Source organism: Phalacrocorax aristotelis, chromosome 21 (assembly GCF_949628215.1).
Source record: "Phalacrocorax aristotelis chromosome 21, bGulAri2.1, whole genome shotgun sequence".
NCBI classification, from domain to species: domain Eukaryota; kingdom Metazoa; phylum Chordata; class Aves; order Suliformes; family Phalacrocoracidae; genus Phalacrocorax; species Phalacrocorax aristotelis.
In genome coordinates, this window is record NC_134296.1 from 873,070 (window position 1) to 886,558 (window position 13,489).

At 55.1% G+C, this 13,489-nt stretch overlaps 1 protein-coding gene across 17 annotated transcripts in view; it reads left to right on the forward strand.

Moving 5' to 3' along the window:
* LOC142067399 (voltage-dependent L-type calcium channel subunit alpha-1S-like) overlaps nt 1-13,489 on the forward strand; it is a 50,509-nt gene that overhangs the window by 17,585 nt on the left and 19,435 nt on the right. For 16 of the 17 annotated variants that reach the window (XM_075115992.1, XM_075115998.1, XM_075115991.1 and 13 more), the window contains 19 exons: nt 132-337; nt 1,179-1,282; nt 3,069-3,217; nt 4,230-4,311; nt 4,859-5,019; nt 5,778-6,003; nt 6,585-6,792; nt 7,123-7,243; nt 7,734-7,848; nt 7,974-8,067; nt 8,847-8,916; nt 9,154-9,286; nt 9,560-9,689; nt 10,423-10,482; nt 11,099-11,205; nt 11,638-11,725; nt 11,989-12,096; nt 12,944-12,996; nt 13,247-13,393. In XM_075115992.1, coding sequence (XP_074972093.1) covers nt 132-337; nt 1,179-1,282; nt 3,069-3,217; nt 4,230-4,311; nt 4,859-5,019; nt 5,778-6,003; nt 6,585-6,792; nt 7,123-7,243; nt 7,734-7,848; nt 7,974-8,067; nt 8,847-8,916; nt 9,154-9,286; nt 9,560-9,689; nt 10,423-10,482; nt 11,099-11,205; nt 11,638-11,725; nt 11,989-12,096; nt 12,944-12,996; nt 13,247-13,393 — 2,362 coding nt within the window. Of the gene's footprint in view, nt 1-131; nt 338-1,178; nt 1,283-3,068; nt 3,218-4,229; nt 4,312-4,858; nt 5,020-5,777; nt 6,004-6,584; nt 6,793-7,122; nt 7,244-7,733; nt 7,849-7,973; nt 8,068-8,846; nt 8,917-9,153; nt 9,287-9,559; nt 9,690-10,422; nt 10,483-11,098; nt 11,206-11,637; nt 11,726-11,988; nt 12,097-12,943; nt 12,997-13,246; nt 13,394-13,489 lie in introns of those variants that run through there. The other variant, XM_075116009.1, reaches the window with a different exon arrangement.

Genomic DNA, 13,489 nt, shown 5'->3' on the forward strand with positions numbered 1-13,489 from the left:
TGATGTACGTGGTGTGAGGAGGTGGTGAAAGGAAAAGCCCCTTTTGGAAAGCTTCTGCAGGAGGCTGGGAAGTGCTGGAACCTGCTCTACTTGGCCTGACCTGCTGCTCACACCACGGCTTTCCCCCTCAGATGTGATTGCCACGGTGGTGTCAGAGAAGCCAGCCCCATGCACCAGCTCTGGCCACGGGCGACACTGCACCATCAATGGCACTGAATGCCGAAGCGGCTGGCCGGGGCCCAACGACGGCATTACTCACTTCGACAACTTCGGCTTTGCCATGCTGACTGTCTATCAGTGCATCACCATGGAGGGCTGGACCGAAGTCCTCTACTGGGTAGGCTCCAGCAGCTTCGGCTTGGTGCCCAGCTCGCAGAGGTCACTGCTGGTCCTGCCTCAGAGAATCATAAAATGATAGAATCATTAAGGTTGGAAAAGACCTCTGAGATCATCTAGTCCAACCCCAAACCCAACACCCCCAGGCCTCCTAAACCATGTCCCCAAGCGTCACTTCTACACGTTTTTTTGAACCCCCCCAGGGACGGTGACTCCCCCACCTCTCTGGGCAGCCTGTGCCAATGCCTGACCGCTCTTGCAGTGAAGACATTTTCCCTCATAGCCAATCTAAACCCCTCTAAAGGGCGAGGAATTCCCTCCAGGACACAGGTCCCCATAGCAGGGCCAGGCCTCCCAGCCAGTGAAAGACATCCTGCCCCCACCAAGCTTCATGCGGTGATGCACATCCCATAGTGCACCAGGCACCTCTTCTGCATCTTTGCAGGCACTGCTCAAGCTGTCCTTGCTCTCCAGGTAGACAGGAGGGTGCTCCAGCTCCCACCTTTGTGAAGGGGTACAAGCCGAGCACAACAACGGCTGGCTGGTGGGTGCTTCGGCAAAACCCCATGTTTTGCAGTCCTTGGGAGACTGTCTTGCTGAGGCTTAGGCATGGGGCTGATGTTTATATCTGCCCCCAAAATGCTTGGGTCTCGCTTTACCTCCACAAAAACCTGATGCAAAGTCATAAGGCGGCAGAGCTCAGAGTCAGGTTTAGCTGCTACCATCCCAAGCACTCATTTTAGGGGGGGGCAAAGCTCCCAGAGGCTGTTGAGGGAGCCCTAAGGGGAGACAGACAGCAGGCACTGTGTTCAGGATGCTTCATCTGCCTCTCTCCTTGCCAGGTGAATGATGCCATTGGGAATGAATGGCCCTGGATCTACTTCGTCAGCCTTATCTTGCTTGGCTCCTTCTTCGTCCTCAACCTGGTGCTGGGGGTGCTCAGTGGGTAAGTGCCGCCCCGTCCTTTCTCTTTGCCGGCAGATCAGTGAGCGTTATCAGAGCGTGGACATTGGCTGGTTTTAATTATACAAGAAGGAAGCCTGGAAAAGTTTCTGTTCCTTTTCCTCTGCTGTTCCTCTCCCCTGCTTTTGCATGCTTAGAAACCCTGAGCCTTGAGTTACTTTTTGTGCTAGTGTCCATGACTCTCTGAGGTTTTAGCTCAACGCCTAACACAGAAATCTTTTCCCTGTAGCACAAGCAGCGGTCAGCAAACACAGCCATGGAGCACGATATTAGGTGTTTGTAGTGTGGTCTGCCAGCACTCACAGCAAAAGAAGCTGAGCAGGGAGCTCAAAGCAGCAGTCTTTACACCATGGCTGTGGGTCGAGACACTCATTCTCACGGGTACCCACAGCACTGCTGTCCTCTTGTGAGCACACATGATTTCCTCATGGCCAACCTAAGGAAACCACCTTTGTTAGGAATGCAGGGGATCCAAGAGAATTTTAGTTACTCTAATTAATGCTTCAACAGTCTTATCCAAGTACCACAATGAGCTATCATCAGTCTGGTTACAATGATCCTGACACTTCTGTGCCAAATGACTCAGTCGGTGCTAGTTCCCATAGTAGTACAGTTAAAGCTGCCACGTGCAAAATCCCTGGTGCCACGCTCAGCCTACTATGCATTGCTGTGGTGGGGTGCCAGCATCCTGGTTTTGTTGCTGGGAAGCGTGCGTTGTTCTGGTGAGTGAGGGTAGCTTTTCTCCTCAGTTCTGTGTAGGCTCAGGGTGGTTTTTATATGTTTCAGTCCTGTGCGTGTGAAGTGGCTCACACTCATCGTCTCTGTTGGTTCACAGGGTTAGTTATACCCTGTATTACTTGGATTTGTTAGCCGCCTTCTGTGGCGAGAACCATACACCTGCACAAGGTTAAACCAAACTGGGTATTAATATAACTAGAACAAGCTCAAAACCGCAAGACAGATCACAGGCACCCGACCCTTGCATGAAGTTGGCTATAACAGCAGGACTGTAGTCATCTGATCGTAGAGTGAGTTGCAGGCCCAGCAAAAGTTTCTGAAATATTTTTGCAAATATAGCTAAAATATGCTTGAGGTAAGGAAAATCCAGACAAGGCCTGACAATTCCTGAGGCTTAGTATGTCTAATTATTGTTATAATGCCTGAGACCTATTACTAACACATGGCAACGCCAGACTGGCTGGGCAGCAGATCTACAGTCCAGCCAGATACCAGGAGAGAAAAGAAATTCATTAAAAAAGACTGAGAAGAGTGGGACCCCCTGCACTGGCAGACCTGTCTTTTCCATGTTACCGTGAGAAGAGTGTCCTGTTCGCTTGCCATGTGATGAGCTCACCTGCCCCACAGGGAGAGCTGGAGAGGATGGGGCAGCCTTCTGCCCCGCAGATGGGTGAGACCCCACTTGCCCTGATCCTTAGCAGGGCTAGAGAACTCCCACAGCCTCCAACTTCTGGTGTTAGTTGGCCTGTCCAACCACAGCACCCTGCAGCAAGGAGCACCCAGTGAGCAGCCAGTGGTGGGGAAGAAACCCTGCCTGCCATCAGGCATCGGGGGATGGTCCCCATGGTCTTGCGTCACGGAACAGGGCCAAGAAAGAAGAAATTCACTGGAGCAATCTAGTGGTAGCACTGAGTGATAAGGTATTTCAGGCTTTTATCTTTCTACAAGGACTGGCCTGGCACAGGGCTGTGGTACCTGACCCCTGCGCCGTCCCCCTCCTGAGTCTCACTCTGCTGCTTGCCTTGTCCCAGCGAGTTCACCAAAGAGCGTGAGAAGGCCAAGTCACGGGGCACGTTTCAGAAGCTGAGGGAGAAGCAGCAGCTGGAGGAGGATCTGAAGGGCTACATGGACTGGATCACCCACGCGGAGGTCATGGACAGTGACCGGACCAGGGGAGAAGGTACCAGCTCTGCTTGGTCAAAGACCCTTAGTATCAGGGTTGGGTTCCTAACACTGAGCATCCTAGAGAGGCAGGGTGGAGACCTTTGGAGAAGTCACAAAGACTTCTTTTGCTTGAAAACCTATGAAACAAAAAGCTTTGACTTCTGCAGAACAGCTACCTTCCTCTTTTTTTTTTTTCTTTCCTGAATCATTTTATTGACTCTCACCCAAACTAGCTGTAACTTGGCCCTCATGCTAAATCTCCACCTCAACCACTGTCTTTAAAATTTGCAGACTGCTAGCAAGGCCTAGGACTCCTTTGGCAAAATACATTTGAAATGGCCATGAGAATCCATGAGGAACGTGCACTTTTGTGTGTAGGGGCAGAGTGCAGGGTTACTAGCTCGCACACTGACAGATGCATGAATTTCTTGCCATTGTTTGACCGTTTTGAGGGATGAGAAGTGGCTCAGGGAGGGAGGCGAATATGCAAGCATCTAGCCAAAGGCTCAGCAAGGCCTGGGATGCTCTGCCACTGAGCCGCTGTATGTGCTAGGCCACCCTGCCCAGTGAAATAACTTTTGATGCCTCAAGCTGAGCCGATACATGTGTGCAAAGAGCCTTGGGAAACAGTGGAAAGACAAAACGCCTCTTCCACACCTGTGAGCAGTGCTCTTACAAACCTCCTGCGGTTCAGCATTTGCTCAGGTCACAACTGACCCCAGTTTTCTCCGTGCTGGGAGTGCCTTGCGCTGGGGGAGCCTACGTGCACACCGCTGTCTGTTCGGGCTGCCTCTCTGGGTTGCTGCTGCTCTTGCTGCAGGGCAGGTGTTCCTGGTGCCTCCTACTTGGTTTGCACCTGACACTTAAAACCTTCTGCCCAACCTCTCACTGCTGTCTCCCTGGAGTGGCATTTCTTGATTCCATCTCTGATGGGGAAGCTCTTCACGATGTGCTCCAGGGAGAGGTTCCCTCCCACATGTTCCTCCCAAGGGCTCCAAGGAAAGCCCAGGATCTTGTCCCCTCCATAGGTATGATGCCATCGGATGAAGGAGGGTCAGAGACGGAGAGCTTGTATGAAATTGAAGGCATGAACAAGTGGATTCTCTACTTGTGAGTATGTACTGGCTGAACCATCTGCTGCTCTGCACGTGGGCTTGCCCAGTCTCTCACTTGCTGTCCTGGCTGGGCCAGGCTTTCTTGTCAGCCACTGGTTTCTGGGGGAGAGCCAGGGGCTGTGTGCTGAGGAGGAGGTGCAAACATTGCGGGCAGCAAACAGGGAATTTTGCTCTGGTGCTGGCAAAAAGCCACGTCAAGGTGAACAACCCCTTCACTTTGGGACGAGGCTCCGAGCATCCTCTCGTGGCCCACGCAGCATGTCTTGTGCTTTAGGAGCTGGGCCTGTAGCAGCCAGCCAGAGGTGACTGTAGGCCAAAAAGGAGCCAGGAGGTGTTTGTGAACAGCAACGCCTGAGTGAATGCACCAAGTGGCAGGGGCAGGGTTACGTTCCTCAGCCCTTTCCAGGAAAGGCCCCTGGAGCAGGGAGCAGGGAGCAGGGAGCAGGGAGCAGGGGTGGCTTTGCTCTGCAGTCTGCAGGCACAGCCCTGGGCCGGGCAGGACCCACTGGCTGGCTCTGCTGACCCTTTGGCCATCTCTCCAGCCGTCAGTGGAGGCGTTGGAACCGAATGTTTCGTAGGAAGTGCAGGGACGTGGTGAAGTCCAAGTTCTTCTACTGGCTTGTCATCCTGCTGGTGGCCCTGAACACCCTCTCCATCGCTTCTGAGCACCACTTCCAGCCAGAATGGCTGACACGGGTGCAAGGTGAGCAAAGAGGCTGAGGGAGCAGGAGGGCCCGGGACACCTTGCTGCCCTGGAGACATGCGTGAACGCTTACTGTGCGTGCGCAGCCACACAGACATGGTGCCGGAGCTGTTAGACGCATGCAGGCTTGCTCATGCACACAAACACAGCCTGCACACAAGTGTGTGTACACCGTCCCCACTGCACTGTCACACAGCTGCACACTGAACGTGTGGTGCATACAGTTTTTGTTATTATGTACATAGTACGTGTGTATAATAATAAATCATATTTATTATTATATATAAAAATAATAATGATGATAATAATATAAGCACAGCATATAGATTCTTAGGCACATGGGTGAGCACGGTGAACACAGGTAGAGTGTGTACATTCACACCTGAACGTGCATAGTACACACAAACGCACATTGCCTGCACTCACGCAGTACAGTCACATGTATTTATGCGTGCAGCCACACTACCCGCAGACACACGGAGTACAGCTATGCACGGTATACATGCACGCACTGCATGGAGTCACACGCACAGTACAGCCGCACTCTCACACGTACAAGCACACAGTTGCACATCACCCTTCTCCTCATCTTCCTCTCCTGTGATGCTCCCTGAAAAACAGCATTTGCTGCAGCGGCAGCTCAGTGCTCGGTGGTGGGCGGAGAAGGGAGGTGAGCAGCACTGCCCTCCTTCCCCTCCTGCTGTGCCGTGCTGAGATTAAGAGGTCCATGCTCTGATGGACTGGATCTCCCACCCCAGACAATGCCAGCTGGGTGCTGCTAGCACTCTTTGTGGCTGAGATGCTGCTGAAGATGTACGCACTGGGCCTGCGCCAGTACTTCATGTCGCTCTTCAACCGCTTCGACTGCTTTGTGGTGTGCGCGGGGATCTTGGAGGCCATCCTGGTGGAGCTTGGCAGCCTGTCACCCCTGGGCATCTCCGTGCTGCGTTGCATCCGTCTCCTCCGCATCTTCAAGATCACCAGGTTGGGGACGGAGCTCTGTGGGTACTGGGGGCTTGCGGTCCCTAGGCATCACTGGCCTTGTCCCTGGGGAGGGCTGCAGCGTGAGCAGAGCTGGTTTCTCCTGGATGGAGAAACAAGGCCAAGCTGGGGATTTCTGTCTCCAGGACATGGTGTGGGAGTGGTAAGGAGGACAGAGCAGGGCTTGCTGGAAGTCTCCTGGGGACCCTCTCTTGCTCTGGGTTCCGGGGTGTTGTAAACGGAGGTGCTGTGGGCCAGTACTCCTGGTTTCTCTTTCTGGCACCAACCTGCTGTGTGCTCATGCCCCTTCCCCATCCTGCCTGCTGGTGCCGCGTGCAGGCAGCAGGATGTCTTGCCTGTCACACCACTCCTGGATCTTCATTTCTACCTCCTGGGGCCTGCCTGGAGCAGTCCAAGTGCCCAGCCTGTGAGCGGTGCTGGTTCAGAGCCCCTGTTGCTGGGTTGCTGGCACATTCCCCTGGACCAGACAGTCTGTTCCCTGCACCTACCTACCCCTACCTGATCCTGCCCACAGCCTTCACCCTCCTTCACCTCCCACACACTCCTGACTTTCTTCTCCCCAGGTATTGGACGTCCCTGAGCAACCTGGTGGCCTCCCTGCTCAACTCAGTCCGCTCCATTGCCTCGCTGCTCCTCCTCCTCTTCCTCTTCATCATTGTCTTTGCACTGCTGGGCATGCAGCTTTTTGGGGGCAAGTTTGACTTTGAGGACATGGAAGTGCGGCGCAGCACGTTCGACAACTTCCCCCAGGCCCTCATCAGTGTGTTCCAGGTATGGGGCTGTGGGAAGTGCAGCAGGGGGCTGGGGGACGGCGTGCGGGGAGTCTCGCCTGCGCTGTGGGTCTCCTGGCACGAGCTGGGGCTCAGGGGGATGTGGGGCTGTGAGAGGTGATATGGCTTTGAGGCAGGAGCAGGTAAGTGCAACTGGGGTCACGAGCACTAGTGCAGGTGCAGGGCTGGAGCAGGGAGGTGGGGTTTGGCCAGGGGGCTCTAGGGGCCGTGAGGGTTTGGGGCTGGAGCCGCGAGGGCAGGATTGAGCTGTGGGGTTCTGCCGTGCTCTGCTGCAGGGGCTCTTGAGTCCCTGTTTGTGCTCTGCTCACAGATCCTGACTGGAGAGGACTGGAATTCAATCATGTACGATGGGATCATGGCCTATGGGGGCCCATCCTTTCCTGGCATGCTGGTCTGCATCTACTTTATCATCCTCTTTGTTTGTGGGAACTGTATCCTCTGCCTGCGAAGCCAGGCCCAGGCTCCCTGTACCCAGCCCCATAGCATCAGCTAAACGGGGCTATGCAGGGGGGGAAGGGGAGCTTCCTTAAGCTTTTCAGTGCTTGCCTTAAGCTTTTCAGTCCTGAACAGCAGGGGATCATACCACAGGCTTCAGGGCTGGCACTGGTAGTGGCTGAGGTCCGGGGTCTGGAGGAAAGCACCCCACGGGGCAGGTCTGGATGACTGGCAGGCACAGATTCAGCCATCGGTCGATGCAGTAACAGGACTGAGCTGGAGGGACTGAGCTAAGGCAGAGAGAGGGCGGCCAGCCCAGAGCTCAGTACTCGCAAGGATGGGTGCAGGGTTAGGGATCACCAGCCAGGGTTGTCTCAAGGGCTGAACTCCAGGAAGGTTTCTCAGGGCACCCTGGAGACCATGGGCAGCTCTGGCCACATCCTCCAAACATGAACCGAGTTAATGTCCTTAGCGCTGTCCCTCCAGATATCCTCCTCAATGTCTTCCTGGCCATTGCAGTTGATAACCTGGCTGAGGCCGAGAGCCTGACCTTAGCCCAGAAGGCCAAAGCAGAGGAACGCAAGCGGCGGAAGATGTCCAGGTGAGTGCTGTCGTCCCTGGCAGCGGGAGCTCCCAGATCAGGTGCTTTGGTGCAAGGGCACAGAACGGCATTACCCGTGACCCTGCCCAGAGTTCAGTTCCTGCTCTCCCCTCCTCTCCATTCAGAGGTTACCCAGAGAAATCTGAAGATGACAAGCAGATGCTGGCAAAGAAGCTTGAGCAGAAAATGAAGGGAGAAGGGATTCCCACAACAGCCAAGGTCAGTGCTGGTGGGGCTGAGCCTTGGGGAGCTCCTGGTGGGGGACCAGGCTCCTCCTCCCCCCATCCAGAACTGACAAAGGCCTGGAGCCAGCCTGCGTCTGGACTCTTCTGGGCCAGAATCACTCCTCACTGTAGCATCCTCTGGTGATGGGGGTTCTCTGGGCCCAGGCAGGACATGTTGCCTGGTGAAAAAGGTCCATTGCTGGGGATTCTCTTCCTCTGATTCATTTCCTTGGCCACAGCCAGTTGTCAGTTGTCAGTGGTTGAGACGGGCACTGGTGCACACCAGTGTGGAGGGGAGCAGAGCAGGTCAGCAGCACCCCATACCTCCGTTACGTCCACACCAGCAGCCCCTGAATGCAAAACCCTCTGTACAGCTGTGCTGACTGTGTGCTGAGCTGCCTCTTATAAGCATCTGGCCAGCAGCTACTTCCCTGTTCATTTTCCAGAGATGCCCATGGGAACTCACCCAGGAGTCACCCCATGTCTTATTCCACCCATGGTATAGGTGCCTGGCCCCAGGTTCTTGGCCAGCACACATTCCCCTGTCCCATCCTCTCGGTATTGCTCTTTGCTCAGATTGCAGCATCCCTGAGGTGTTTCCCCTCACCCTGCCAGGACTCCATGTGCTGGGTGCTGTACAGGGCAAATGCAGAGACGCTGCTTGCCCACATGACGGAATTCCAAGATGACAGGGTCTGGCCAACGTGCAACATTTGGCAGCAATACTGGCACAGGCGGTTGCATGTCCTCCTCTCTGTCTCTCCCTTGTTTCAGTTGAAAGTGGACGAATTTGAATCCAATGTCAATGAGATCAAAGACCCCTACCCTTCTGCAGACTTCCCAGGTAAGATGTGTCCGTGTCAGGGAAAGCTGGGGAGGCACTAGGGAGGGACGGTTCCAGCACCCTGGCTGTGTGAGGAGCAAAGGATGTGGTGACCCTCTGCCTGCCTCGGGGTACTGAGGTCCTTCTGGCACAGATGCCAAATAAGGATCACAGGATCAGAGGATTGTCCATAAGGTCACATTCCCTCTCTGTCTCTGGGGGATTCTTTCCTTTTCCCTCCTCGTGGCCACCCTGCAGGTGATGATGAGGAAGATGAGCCTGAAATCCCCCTGAGTCCTCGGCCACGTCCACTCGCAGAACTACAGCTGAAAGAGAAGGCCGTGCCCATGCCTGAAGCCAGCTCCTTCTTCATCTTCAGCCCAACCAATAAGTAGGCACTGACCCTTCTCCCTGCCTTGTGGAGCCAGGCCTGGCCCAGGTACTTCTGGCACCGACCCTTCCCAGTGGGGTCCTGCTGGTGTGTAACAGCTGGCTCTGAAGGGAGCCAGCTCACTGGGAAAGGTCTTCTCTGTGGAAGGGCTGGCACAGACATCCCCTCATGCCTTGGGCCTTCCTGTCCTCAAGGTTTAGCCATAACCCTCTTCCAGGCTACCGTGGCCCTCTGGCCCCTCACAGCATCTCATGCCGTTTCTGTCCCTGGCAGGTTTCGGATGCTGTGCCACAGAATTGTCAATGCCACCTGGTTCACCAACTTCATTCTGCTCTTCATTCTGCTCAGCAGCATCTCGCTGGCAGCTGAGGATCCCATCCGGGCCGAGTCCTTCCGCAACCAGGTGCCCAAGTAGCTGTGAAGGGTTGGGATGGGTGGGGGAGACCTCATGGAGACACCCAGCTCCTAGGTAGGCAGAGATCCGCTTGCCAGATGTCTTGCCTAGGCAGGTAGCTGTGATTTCACGCCTGCCTCTGCGAGGGCAATACACTCTGGGAGAAGAGCCTGGTTCTGTTGTCCGTTCAGGGCACAGCTGGGACAAGTTTTTACTCCTCCATGTCTCAGTTTACTTCTGGGTGAAGAGATCCACCTGACAGGGAGTGTGAGATTACCTTGGTTCAAGGCTTACTGGGGATTGGGATGTCTCCAGTCTGGACCGCTGGTGTGTGCAGCACCCTGAAATGCTGCTGGCATGGAGCAGTGGGAGCCACAGGTCTAGCCACACAAGGCACAAATGGTTCTGCACCCGTGCAGTGTCTAGCAGGGACTGGGGGGTCTTCCCAGGGCACTCAGTGTTTTTGGGCATCAGATGCTTTCGAGTGAATCAGGTCAAGCCTCGCTCACTTGGAAACGGAGAGCGTGGTCCCAGGCTGCAGGCTGGGTCAGGCGCTGGGGAGAATCAGCAAAGCTGAGGAAAGTTCAGGATTCTTCTTGGCACTGGGTTTGCAGGCTCTGTTGAGCTAGATGGGCTCCCCAGTCCACAGAGTGGGGGGCAAAACCAGTGCCAGGTTGTTTGAACACACTGGAGCATTTCATGTCACCCAAATCTCATCTGGCTCTGGTGCTTCTGTCCCCAGATTCTTGGATACTTTGACATTGGTTTCACCTCTGTCTTCACAGTTGAAATAATCTTGAAGGTGAGTCCCTCTGCCCCGTGGTCCTGGCTGTGTGCATGACCCAGCGCATGGGTATAGACTGTTCTGGCCATGGGCATTCATGCTCTTTCAGCACAAGCTTGAGGTCCCAGTGAGGCGAACGTGCTGGCTGATCCTCGTGTCCCCAGAGTTCATGCAGTCTAGGTGGTGCTTCACCTGCCCCAGCGGCCACGTGTCCCCTCCAGTGAGGTCAGGCAGCCAAGTCAGCTGTGCTGTGGCACAGGGACAGATGGGCCATGGCACCAGCATTTCAGTTCTGACATGCCCTTAACAAAAACTTTGAGAAAGAGGAAGCAATGGAAGTCTGTGGAGTAAAACAGTAATTCAAGCAGCTGCTGCATGTTGCTCCCACTCCAAGGCTCTTTACTCTTCTCCTCTTTGTGACCTCTGAATGACTGGGAAGTGTTTTGTCTCCAGCCAGTACGGTATAGAGGATTCAGCTTCCTGCCTGGCTGCAGAGGCAGAGGCCTGAGCAGGATAGGGCGCTCAGGCCATGGAGCTGTGAGAAGCCCCTCATGCCTTGTCCGCCCCAGGGCTGTGGAGGGACCATGTCCCCAAGCCCTGCCTGGCCTCTCTCCTAACTCCTTCTGCTCCCCAGATGACAGCCTATGGTGCTTTCCTGCACAAAGGCTCCTTCTGCAGGAACTCTTTCAATATCCTCGATTTGCTGGTGGTCGCTGTCTCCCTCATCTCCATGGGAATCGAGTAAGCACCTCCACACTTCGCAGGGTGGGCACTGGTCTGTTTAGCCTGGCAGGGCAGCTGGGGTGCTGCAGCTCTCTGTGCTGGATAGAGAAGGAGCAGCAAGCCCACGGGCCGGACATTAGCCCATGTGTTAGTGTCCATGAGGTCATGCTTAGGGGGACAGGGCACGGACAACTGGGAGGCAGGGAGGCAAACTTCCTGAGTGTCAAAAGGGAAGATCTGGGTAGGAATTCACCTTGGAGCTGCTTTCTCCAGCTGCCTGTGTCCCTTGGCCTTATGTGGGGTGGTGGCTTAGCGATTTACGCGTGTCTCTGCCATCCCTTGCGCCTCACCCCCTGGTCCCAGCCTGGCCTCCATGGCTGCTTGGTGGGGCTGTGCAAGGCTGGCCTGGGCAGGGGAATTGCCCCATCGCAGCTCTACCTTCCTCCTCAGGTCCAGTGCCATCTCAGTGGTGAAGATTCTCCGGGTGCTGAGGGTACTGAGGCCTCTGCGAGCCATTAACAGGGCAAAGGGGCTGAAGGTAAGAGGGAGCCTGAGGCTGGGGTCCTCGGTCCGTGGGAGTCCTCATGAGAGGTTATGTGGCATGAATCATGCCCTGCGGGGTTTGCGGTGCCAGGAAACCAATTCCCACTCCCCATCCGTGGAAGGGGTCTGCCCCATCCCACTGCTCGCAGCAGGCTTCCGCTCTTCCTGGGGCCCATCTGTGCAGTGATAGGGTGTGGGACACGCAGCAGGGGCTTGCAGCAGGCATGCTCATGTGTGCACTATCATCGACCTCTGCAGCACGTGGTCCAGTGCGTGTTCGTGGCCATCAAGACTATCGGTAACATTGTGGTCGTCACAACGTTGCTGCAGTTCATGTTTGCCTGCATCGGGGTCCAGCTCTTCAAGGTGAGACGTGTCTAAGGAGGGCAGGAGAGATGTTCTGCTCAGGTGTATCCTAGACATAGCCCTTGGGGATGATGTCTCCCAGTGTTGAGGTCAGCACAGGCTGTACTATCTGTGCTCCGCAAGAAGACCTGCCTGCACTAGACCTCCTGGCAGAAGACCCTGCAGTGGGAGGAGGGCAGGAAACACCCAGGATACTGTCAGGTCCAGACAGCACATGTAAGGGGTCTGGCTGCCTCACCCCACTTAGTGCCTCAGTTTCCCCTTTTGAAGGCAGCAAGTGCTTCTGACTTCCCCTGCGCTTTGGATGCAAACTGTTTCCTTTTTTCACAGCACCGCTCTTGCTCTCGGGGCCTTGGCTGTTCCAAGGCAGAGCTGGCTCTGGCTAAGCTCAGCTTTGTTCTAATAATTGAGCTTAAATTCCCGGCTGGCATGGGGAGAGCTTTCAGGACACCCTGCAGACTGAGCAGACTTGTCAGCATACCTTAATTTTTAGTTAATTCTAGGGTTACCGCTTTCTTCCCTATTTTCCAAATAGTTGGCTCCCAGATAGGATGAACTAGGTAGGTCTCAGCTCAGGGCTCTGGAAGATTTGTTCCCAACACTAGGCAACATTTACTTGTCTCAGCCTGGGATTGACCCCAAGGTCTGCCATGGCTCCTGCAACACCCTGTGAACTGGGTTGCATTGGCATGCAAAGCAGAGAAGCCAGCGGTGGTGAGAGGCAGGGGCCAGAGTTAGCACAGAGGCAGCGTAGGGACTGACTGTGGGCTGTGAAAAAGTCAGAACTCCCCAGGGCTTCTGAAGTCACAGCAAAATCGTAGCCTCTTCTGATCTCTGTTAAATGCAGGGCAAGTTCTATAGATGCACAGATCCATCCAAGATGACGGAGAAGGAGTGCAGGTAAGAGCTGTCTGCAGCTCAGCCCCAGCAGGGCAGTGGCCAGGGATGGGAGGGGGCCACTTGTGTTCCTGCATGGGGATGTTGCATCCAAAAAGTGGAGCCGAAGCCTCATGCTGTTCTCCCTCACCAAATCAGAAACAAGCACAGGGCAATCTCCCACTCCCAGGGACCAAGGAGCCCTGGGCCAGTGCTGCAGCGGGTGGGCTGACGGTGGCCCTGCCTGGTGACCACTGCATCGCTTCTGCCGCAGGGGTTATTTCATCAACTACGTGGATGGGGACCCCACACAGATTGAGCTACAGAAGCGTGTCTGGTTGCACAGCAACTTCCACTTCGACAACGTCTTCTCAGCCATGATGTCGCTTTTCACTGTCTCCACCTTCGAGGGCTGGCCAGAGTGAGTCTGGTGGAGCACGGGGCCTGCTGAGGGACTGGTCTGTGCTGGGAGCAGGTCACTGCCACAGGCCTTTACCATGGTAAAGAAGGAAGAGCT